General features: G+C 35.6%; 1 protein-coding gene across 1 annotated transcript; it reads left to right on the top strand.

The window, feature by feature from the left end:
• Positions 1 to 10,547: 10,547 nt before the first annotated feature.
• Positions 10,548 to 10,901, top strand: LOC137719748 (uncharacterized). Its single transcript, XM_068458778.2, has one exon. It carries the CDS (start codon positions 10,548 to 10,550, stop codon positions 10,899 to 10,901), a length of 354 nt encoding a protein of 117 aa, XP_068314879.2.
• The last annotated feature ends 217 nt before the right edge of the window (positions 10,902 to 11,118 follow it).

The raw sequence follows: 11,118 nt of genomic DNA, 5'->3' as shown, positions 1-11,118 counted from the left end.
GCAGTTAAGCGAGTAGCACGCGAGAGCATTCCCAGGATGGGTGACCCATCGGGAAGTTCTCGTGTGAGTTCCCAGAAACAAAACCGTGAGGGCGTGGTCGGGGCACAAAGCGGACAATATCGTGCTACGGTGGTGGAGCGAGCCCGTGAAGTGATTCCGTCTCGGGCCGGGATGTGACAATTTGGTATCAGAGCCTAACCCTGGTCATGGTGTGTCGACGAGGACGTCAGGCCCCTAAGGGGGGTGGATTGTGACATCCCACATCGTTTAAGGGAGTGATCCTTATATGTATATTCTCATCTCTACCTAACACGAGGCCTTTTGGGAGCTTATTGACTTCGGGTTCCATGAAAACTCCAAAGTTAAGCGAGTAGCGCACGAGAGCATTCCCAAGATGGGTGACCCATCGGGAAGTTCTCGTGTGAGTTCCCAAAAACAAAACCGTGAGGGTGTGATCAGGGCCCAAAGCGACAATATCGTGCTACGGTGGCCCGGGACGAAATCACTTCCCGGGCTCGCTCTACCACCGTAGCACGATATTGTCCGCTTTGGGCTTACCATTCCCTCACGGTTTTGTTTTTGGGAATTTACGAGCAACTTCCCAGTGGGTCACCCATCATGGGATTGCTCTAGCCCCCTTCTCGCTTAACTTCGGAGTTCCTACGAAACCCGAAGTCAGTGAGCTCCCAAAAAGCCTCGTGCTAGGTAGATATGAGAATAAACATATAAGGATCACTCCCTTGGACGATGTGGGATGTCACACTTTTAATTTTCCTACAATGCCCTCACTTTAATAGAGAAAATAATGAATAACTACGCAAATAAAATAGGAACAAAATTCAAATTTTTTATACTTTTTAAGTGAATCTTCAAACCCACGTTGTGGGGAGTTAATTGTTCTTCTTGTGTGTTTTGAATTTTTTTATATTAAAAATATGTAATCAGATCTAAAACATAAATAAAACATAATTATTATATTAGAAAAAGACCTCCTGTCACACATGTACACGTGTGCCAGGAGATTAGTATTTGCATAATCTATTGTACCTAATAATAGTTTGTCAAATTGAAAAAACTACATGGTACTTTAACTTTTACGTTGGAATTTTTTTTTGAAATGTCATATGAATTTATACATTTTTTTTAATTTGTCATATGAACTGAAATTTTAAGCAATTTGTCATATCAATTCTCTAAATCATTAATTTGTCATTTAATTTCTGTTGAGTTTTTTCATAAAAAATAAATCATGTACAATGCACGTGACTTGTGTTCAGGTTTAATTCAGACTTTTCATATCTTTTCACAAGTTTTTTTTATTTTAGTTTTTATTCTTATACATAAGATGTATTACACATGGGGTGGGGGAATAAATCAGTTTAAGACTTTTGACCTCATTTTCAGAAGTTCTCTACTTTTATTTGGTATGAACAAAAAACTTTTAGCTGGTAAAAAGCAAGGTTCTAAAAGACGCTAGGCGCTAGTCGGGCGACGGGTTGGGGCATAGCGCCTAGGCTGCTAGGCGGGCACCTAGACGGATTTAATTAAATCTATTATATTTCGTGTAAATAAGTGTTTGTTTATATTTAAAATATATATAATTTCACCATAAAATACAAAATAGAATGACATATATATTAGTACCTATTGGAACATAATGAAAACATGGGCGGTGGCCTTTCTTAATTTTCAAACGCCTAGGCATTAATCGGGGCGGTGACCAACTGCCTAGCGCCGGCAGGGCCTAGGTGACTCTAGGTGGGGATTTTTAGAACAATGAACATGCCAGGTTCATTTCAAAAACTTATTGTCAACTATTAAAAAAGACATTAGGATCACTAACATGAATTTTAACTAATTGCAAGCTTTGAGAACTCAATGCTGTCATTTATGTCTATAAAAAAAAGGAGTTGATGTCTAAAATAACTTTGAAACTTTCGAAATAGAATTGAAGGGGAATAGGGAATTGAAATGTCTAAAATAACCTTGAAAATAATTCATGTGCAAGCCACATGGCTTATTTTGGATGGAAAACGTAATGCAGTTAGAGCGAGATGAGAAATTAATGATTTTGGAAAATTAATACGACAAATTGCTTAAAATTTTAGTTCATATGACAAATAAAAAAAAGGCGTGTAAGTTCATATGACACTTAAAAAAAATTCCCTTTAATGTTTGTAGGACAAAAAAAATACTTTGATAAAATATATATATATATATATATATATATATATATATATATATATATATTTGGAAAGAGAGATAAATGCTACACTTACCACATTTTTTATACCAAAACTTTTATGCCACATTTGTACTATTTCTCTAATAGAGGTAGGGCTCACGAACACATGTGTGTTTCATCTCTACTAGAGATGTGGTATAGATGTGTTATGAAAAATGTAGTAAGAGTAGCATTTTTGAACTAATATCCTGCAAGTACTGGCCCTTACCATAGTGGTGGAAATGAGTTGAGCTCTTGCACGACGGCGTGAGTTTGAACCTTGTCAGTGGCTAATAAAAATATATAAAAAAAAAAGACACAAATGTTTAGTCCAAAATATATGAAAAAATTGTAGGGGATTTTAATTTCCTTGTTTTCCAAGACTTCTTCTCTTAGCATGATCTGAACGCCACAATACCTTAGTGCCACTTAGACTAAAACTTATGAACACTTAGGGGGTGTATTCAATTGAGATTTTGAAGGTTTTTGAAAGACGAATAAATCTGTGAAGTTTGATTGAGTGGAGTTTCATAGACTCCATGTGAATTCATTTAAAATCTTAGGGGGAGATAAAGGCATGATTTCCTAAAACCTAAAAGATACTATAAAATCCTTCTAAATCCATTTTTTTTGTCAAATGACAGATTTTGTTGGATTAGATGTTAGATTAGCCATCAACGGAGTTTGAACCCACGCCGTTACGCAAGAGCTCAACACATTTTCACCATTGTGGTAAATGGCCACTTGCAAATCCTTCTAAATTCATCAAAATCCATCATTTTTTAAAATACTTTAAAATCAATTCCTAATTGAATACACATAAAGTTTTATGGACTGCTTAAAAATTTTGATTGAACACATTCAAATTTATGTAGAGTTTTATGACCTCCTTTCAAATTTTGATTGAATCATAAACTTCCATGGATTCATTTAAAACTTTGATTGAATACCCTTGAATTTGTAAACTCTTTTAAAAAAAATTGAACTCCTAATTAAATACAACATTTAATCTATTAAACGGAAGTATTTGATGTAATCCAATTTGCATAGCAAATGGTAATAGATTGATAATCTTCTTTCCACGAGTACTAATTTCCTCTTCACCACCATTCACATCTTGTGGCAATAAAAAATTTGTGATCATTAACATGATTAAGTTTTTTATTTTTATTTTTTTAATCCAAAATTAAAAAAAAAATTTGTTAATGGGTAATGTTAAGGACACTAAATTTAAATACCAATGTGGTATGCATTATATCATCACTTATAAATTGATGAAATATCCTGAAAAAAATAACATTTGATTTAATTAACCAAAAGTCCCAAACAACAGTGCTCTACCGTCTTTCACCACCACCCAAACTCTTCTCAGTCACCGCACCGCGCCACTACACAATAACATCTCCTTTCATGCATGAATCCCTATTTTGGGAGAGATCTAAAAGATAGTTGCATCATCATTGTGATTGAAGGAAAAAGATTTGTGGCCAACACATTTGTGCAAAAAAGTAAAATACGAATCAAATATATTGGGAGATGGAATCAAAATGGAGTTGGCAAATAAGAGGATTTGAAGACTAAAACCCAACAAAAAAAAAAAAAAAAAATCAGTCAACACGGGCTATGAAAGAATGAACAAGGTAATCTGCAATGGGTGGCGGCATGGTGTTGTGGCGAACAAAGGAGAGGAGAGTTTGAGTGTCAACATGGGTTATGAAGGAATGAACAAGGTAATCTGAAATGGGTGACAGCGTGGTGTTAAGTTTTACCCTAAAAGATCTCTATGTTATTAGGAATGTAATCATACACTTATTTATTGTATTTTATTTTCTTAATTCTCCGTGAACTTTATCTACATTTTTTCATTCTGGTATAATCGATTTAGGAAAATGTGGTGGAATTCACCTTTCAATACATCGTAGAACGCAATCACTATAATATTATTCCACAGAAGTGGCAGATTTTTGGCCAGGGTGATGAACATCTTGAGTATTGCATGTCTTTCACCCATGAGTTCAAATTCTATCTTGTAGATCAGATGCTTTGCTTTAGGTTGGAACTTTCAAATCCAAATATTCCTTATTAAATCAGCATTCAAATAATCAACTATATTTGATTACAATGCTCAACAATGATACTAATAAAATATGATGAAATATAAATCTCACCAATTTTAGTAGAAAGACTGAAATAGTAGTCGAACAGCTTAATTTAGGAGTAAAGTACTAGGAAATGCATTTCCAACAAATTGGTGTACCGGATCATATTCTTAACACATTAAAAAAAAATAGTAGGAAATGCATGTGAGAGGAAGATTCCCAATATGTGAAGTAATCTGATCACATGCATGGAAAAGAAATGCCACATTTTTATCCAACTTGTAACTATTTTTTATTTTTTTATAAGTACAAAAAGAATACATATATTGTAATTTCCTTCCCCTTTTCAACTTCATCTTTAAAGCTTCAAAGCCTTCCATGGCTAGATATCAAAATATATGTCTAAGTAGCCAAGGTTGGAATGTGTTCTATAACGTAGGGAGTATTGTAGGTCACACCAAGAAAGCTTTCTGTTTGAGGTGTGAAGATTCTGCGGATAGACCCTTAATTTACAACTTTATAAGTTTCATTCCATGTACATAACTTTAGGCTTTTCCAACCTTTTTGTGCCAAATCTTGTTCCATTCTAATCTTACTCTCCCACCCAACTAGTTCTAGTGGGAACAGGATCTTACCGGCTAGCCCCTCTATCTCGTCTGATCCAAAACTGGACGATTATACGGTGTATAACCTCCTTGTGTTTTTGTAAAAACGTTTTACCGATTAGTATTTAGTTTTTTCAAGCTTTAGACGAAGCTTATGTGATAGATGATGTGTATATTATATCTTTACATTTGAGGTCCAAATAAGTTTGATGCTTCATGCACCTTTTTCTCTCACTCGTCGTGTGCGCGAGAAAGGAGAGGGTATGCCCGGCACATGTACAGAATTTTCCTCCGAAAACTGATAAGGAGTTGGAGCATAAATGCTTGGATATTACAGGGAAACTAACTATGCACCGACCCCCTCCATTATCATCATGGCATAGCAATATCTAGCTATACATTAATTCCTAGGCGAGAAAATCCCAGTTCTCTATCGTCGAAACTATTAATTAAGCTCTTAGACCATCTCCAAAGGAGATATCAAATCCTAGGTGGAATGCCATGTAATCAAGTTTGAAGGTAGGTGCGAGCTCCAACCAACATGTCAATCCTATGTGGATTGACATATGAGTTTTCATAAGTCAAATTTGATATATGAGAAAAGGTGATGTCAATTTTTTTTTAATTCTTTTATTGTGTGGGTCTCATTAATGCACCAATTATGAATCTTGAAAATGTATTTTAATTGATTTCTTTTTAAAATGGGTCCTACAAATATCATTTACAACAAAAAAACATATCAGTTGGAAAAAGAAAAAATTTGACATTGCCATGTTAGCCATCAAATTAACATTTGACGTTAATTTTTTGACATATCATTTGGAGATGCTCTTAGGTGATTAAGCAATAGGTTAATTTGATCACCAAAATACTAGATCTGTAAAGACTTAAGGTGCAAATACCAACCATGGATCCAGTGTCAAGCTTATGTTGATCGACAATGGTTATGGGAGATACGAAGTGCAGCCCACCAAGTGATCGATATTATTGGTGGGTTTGGACGCCGGAATGGACAAAATACTTCAACATTTCACAAATGCCAATCAAGTTACAATGGATAACACTTAATAGCTCATTCATTTATGGTAGTCTACAAAACCCTAATCTAATTGATTAAGGAAATTAAACCATAGGAGAATATGGCTAATTTAAATCGTAGGGAGGGGGGGGTATGATAATCTACAAAACCCTAATCTAATTGCACAATTTGACTGTTTTCTTAATCTCTTTTTGTCTCTTTTATTTAAATTTTATACATAAGAGAAACTTGTACAAGATGTCGTACCACATCACCATGTTGACACGGTACGACTACCGAGAATGTTATGTAATATTGTAAATGTTGTATAACGCAAGAAAATTCAATTTATTTTACATTTTTGTGAAAGATTGTTACACATCATAAGTTTATCAAACTTTGTATAAAATAAAAGTTAAGACTACTCTTCATATTGTTGGTATAATAAAACATCAATTTATTTCACTTTTCATGATCCTGCTTATAGAATATTGACAAATCCTCATCATGCTTAAATAATGTGGTTTGCCTAACATTAACTATTTAAATGAGAGAGTCTTTTACGTATGAATAAATTGAAATGGAAAATAGAAGCAAACCCCGTCATAGACGTATGCATGCATTTCAAATAAAGAACCTAATGCAATACTGTACGTAATGATATATTAGTCTTGCGGTAATTTAATAAAACTTTATACCAAGGCGAATAAAAGAACATTCTGTCATTACTATAACTATATATACGTAGCTAATGGAAATTTACATCTCCATTATCGTCTTTAACAACAAAGCTTATCAAGCATATATATCAATCAAAGACACAGTTCTCTTTTTATCACGGACTATTCTTGCCCTTGCTTGAAGAACACAGCTCCGACCCAAAAGTGTGACCATTCACGTAGTGACTAAGGGCAGACGAGCGACGAAAACCTTTAGGCAGGCAACTCTCCACAATGTGGCTTCCAAACCCATTTGGAGCAACCTCATGGCCGGCCTTATTCTCATAAGGTACTTTAAGAGGCACATAATTTGAAGGGCTTGATCGAATTGAATCCAATGGTCTTATGGCAGCCACAACTCTGCTTTCAACGCTCATTTGGAGTATTGTTGGAGGAGGAGCCAAGAGAATCAAGAAAAGATAGAGCATGGCCATGAGATAGAAACTAGCACTCTTGAAGGGCATTGTGATCAGAATTTAGGTAAGTTTGATTTGGAGAAGAAGATGGTGAAAATTGAAGAGTAAGGAGGAGGCCTTAAATAGGGTCATGAGAATCATTGGATATAAGCTTAGACCGATATGACCAACTCATAGCTAGCTAGCGAAGCACTTGCTCTGCACTTTTTTGACAATTCAGATAGGGAAGCTCGTGTACTCAATTATTATTTTTTGAGCTTCTTCTTGTCAAAATCAAGTTCTTTTGACTTTTGTTATACAAGTTTCGTTCTTTTATATCTTATTTTTTAAAGAAGATATAGTCTTTCATTGTTGGATTAATTCAGTGATGGAGTAAAATCTACAACAAATTAAACAGTTAAATAACCTCGTACTGTTGAGATAAGATCGAATAATAAGTGATTGCAACATTTTTAAACAATGAAATCTAGGAGAATGAGACTGTTTCTTATATATATGTATTTGAACAAGCTGTAATTACATCAACGAGCCAATAGAGATCTTAAATTCTTAATGACTTTTCCTTGTACTACCAATACCATGGTGAAAATAACAATATATATATAATGATATTCTAGTATTAATAAAATAACGTAATATTTAAAGTTTTTTGTATGTAACATTATATTTAACACAAACACCACGAAGACTGTGACACCGTTAGAGATGCTAAAAGTTAGCTCTCGCTAAATTGACATCAACTATAGCCACGTCAACCCTAACAGTCTATCACCTTCAAAAGCAACACATGGGAGCATCTTATTGGTCCATTTGGCAGTAGTAGCTTACCTGTTTGCCGACTGTACCTTGTTTATCCCTCCAACATCATCTTGTTACAACTGACCAAGTTATCTTCTGCCACGTCTTATTACCCAACTTTCAATCTGCAAATGCTTTTGGCATTGTGCAAAATCTCAACAAGCCCTTGCAAATCTGTAGCGGAAGATGTTACAGTTTAGTGAAGCAAAAAGTGTCTTGCTTTATTGTGTCTTGCTTTTTGGTTTAAATCTGGTTGATAGCATGAGGCTGTGGGAGCAAAACACACCCCGAGGTTATTTCTATCTTTGTTTACTTTTTAAGGGCATACAATTGACAGCCATACTTCATCAGGGCCCTGCCATATTTATTTGGCTGCACTATTTTTTATGATAATGTTTGGACTCGATTTTACATCATCGGTCCGAGCAATCGAAGTCGTTGAATGAACAAGATTTAAAACCGTTGGATGACTTTGAACATTAAAAGACCGTGATCTTGCACGCACTCGGCCCGTATATTTAAAGTCTTTGAATGAAGGAAACTATATTAGATATTACTATTTTATTAGTGATTTCAATATAATGATTTATCTTAGGATTATTATACAAAATGGTCCATGAGATTTGCATGATCAATAAAAATGATCACTGAGATTGAAAATCAATAGAAATGGTCCTTGAGATTGTCCACCATCCATGATTTTGGTCATTCCATTAAAAACTCTTTGGGCAATTTTCAAAGCTTCGTAACTCAATCGATTCTTAACCAAATTCGACCCATAATATATCAAAATGAAGATAAGAAAGTGTAGAACAAGATTATACATATTTGAAAGCCGGAAAATAGCCTGAAAGGTGACTGGTCCGCGGGAAAACTGAAATACTCACCAGAAACTGGGTAAAATTTAAACAGTCATAACTTCTTCAATACTCAACGAAATCGAGTGATTCAAAAACAAAAATCATACTTCTCGACGAGACGAAGAGAATGGTATCTTTATTTACTGCTAACTCACCGTGGTTTGGCTGGAAAACTTCTTGAAAGTGGCTAACTTGAAAATGGTTAGCCACTTTCGAGCCGTTGTCTGAGCAAACCACGGCGAGTTAGCCTTTGAAAAAGGTACCATTCTCTTCGTCTCGTTAAGAAGTATTATTTTTGTTTTTAAATCACTCGATTTGGTTGAATATTGAAGAAGTTATGAACGTTTAAAGTTTACCCAGTTTCCGGCGAGTTTTACAGTTTTCCCGCGGACCAGTCACCCTTTAGGCTATTTTCCGGCCATCTCCAGCAACCATTGGGCTTCCAAATAGTTATAATCTTATTCTACATTTTCCTATCTTCATTTTGATATATTATGGGTTGAATTTGGTTAAGAAACGATTGAGTTACAAAGTTTTGAAAATTGCCCAAAATCGTTTTTAACGGAATGACCAAAATCATGGATGGTGGACAATCTCAGAGACCATTTCTATTGATCATGCAAATCTCAGGGACCATTTTGTATAATAACCTTTTTATCTTATGGTTAGATCTTGAGAGTCAAACAAACAAAAGAGGTTGTATTGTAATAAGGGCTCTATGTGGTTACACGTTGTGCAGCTTGGTTTGTTCGCGGCTTGATCAACGCAGAAAATCAGTACTTATCAGAATTTAGGGATAAGACAGCATGCAAAAGTAGGAGGTGTGATCAGATTGAACCTTTTGATAACGCATGGGTTGCATTTAGTTGGAAAAGGGCGGGATAATGCAAGTGAATTGAGGCAATTATTTTGCAACTTGCGTTGCATGTATGAATGCATCTAGACAAATAGAGATGACGCATGCACCTGGTAATTGGCGAAGAACGGAAAGTTATATTCCGTGTGCGTGAGAACCCGTATTTTATAAAATGTATATACTATTATTCACCTAGTTTTGGTTTAGAATTTCCACAACTTAGCCATTAAGTTACAATCGATTTATGTATATTTATCATACTGAAGTTTCGGTACATATGCTGTTGACTCAACATATTGGCTTAGCAAGAGGTTATGCTGTTGACTCACCATATTGGTTTAGCAAGAGGTGTTAGTAGGAGGAAGAGTATAATGGAGCTGTGTCTACGTGGTGGCATTCTCTCTATCTAAGATTTCATTTTTTAGCTTGAGGTGGCAAGTATGTGAACAGGTGTCCTTAGCGTGTAGTTCAAACTACAACGCAGAAGCAAAAGAGGTGTATGATTCATGGTTTTAGAAGCAGGAGCTGTCGACGTAAGGAAAAAAAAAAAAAAAAATTATCCCTCTTTGGTTTGAGAACCAATCCGAAGCCCCAACTCTTTGTTGGAGAGTTGATCTTTTGTAATTAGTTTAGTTACCTATTTGAGTCCTTATAATCAGATTGTAATTAGGTTATTTAATTTTATTTCTTTCCTTGTAAATCACTCTTGTACATTATATATTTTCCTCCTTGGTGAGAAGAATGATATTAGAAAATTAAGCCCTAAAGATAAGCTCTAATTAGCATGGTATTAGAGCAGAGATCCTAGGATTTCTGCTCTGCCCGTTCCCTCAAGCAAATTCGGCCCTCCCATGGAAAACCTACCACCACTCCACGGTGGAAACAACCCCATCCTAACCGATTCTACCGAAACACTACAACCCTAAACACTACTACCCTAACCGACCCTACCATGAATCCTACCCTACCTATACCGCAAGTTGTTACACAGATTGTCCATCATGATTCGTCTACTGCTTCGATTGGCATCAAACTCAATGGTGCCAATTATGGAGTTTGGTCTCAGATTGTTGAGATGTTTGTTGCTAGAAAAGACAAGTTGGGCTACTTGTTTGGGAGTAATCCCCAACCACCTATCAACGATCCAGCCTTCACCAAATGGCGTACGGAGAACGTTATTGTGAAGGGTTGGCTCATCAACTCTATGGAACCCAATTTGATTGAGTACTTTCTTCGACTACCGACAACAAAGGAAGTGTGGGATGCGGTTGCTCGCACGTATTATGACGGCTCCGATATATCTTAAGTCTATGATCTTACCTGCAAGGCTTCTCACATGAGGCAAGATGGACAACCGGTGGAGACATACTATAGTGATCTTCAATCTTTATGGTAGGAGATTGATTATTGTCTACCTAATCCGATGAAGTGTGGTATTGATATTGAAATTTTTAATAAAATTTTTCAATGGATCGTGTGTACATTTTGCTTGCAGGATTGGATAAGATGTTTGATAAAATTCG

The sequence above is a fragment of the Pyrus communis genome, chromosome 1 (assembly GCF_041283825.1).
Source record: "Pyrus communis isolate YQ-2024b chromosome 1, ASM4128382v1, whole genome shotgun sequence".
In the NCBI taxonomy this organism is placed as follows: domain Eukaryota; kingdom Viridiplantae; phylum Streptophyta; class Magnoliopsida; order Rosales; family Rosaceae; genus Pyrus; species Pyrus communis.
This window is presented reverse-complemented; position numbering and strand designations above follow the sequence as displayed.

Coding starts and splice junctions, on each gene's coding strand:
- LOC137719748 (XM_068458778.2), top strand. CDS start 10,548: ATGAATCCTACCCTACCTATACCGCAAGTTGTTACACAGATTGTCCAT.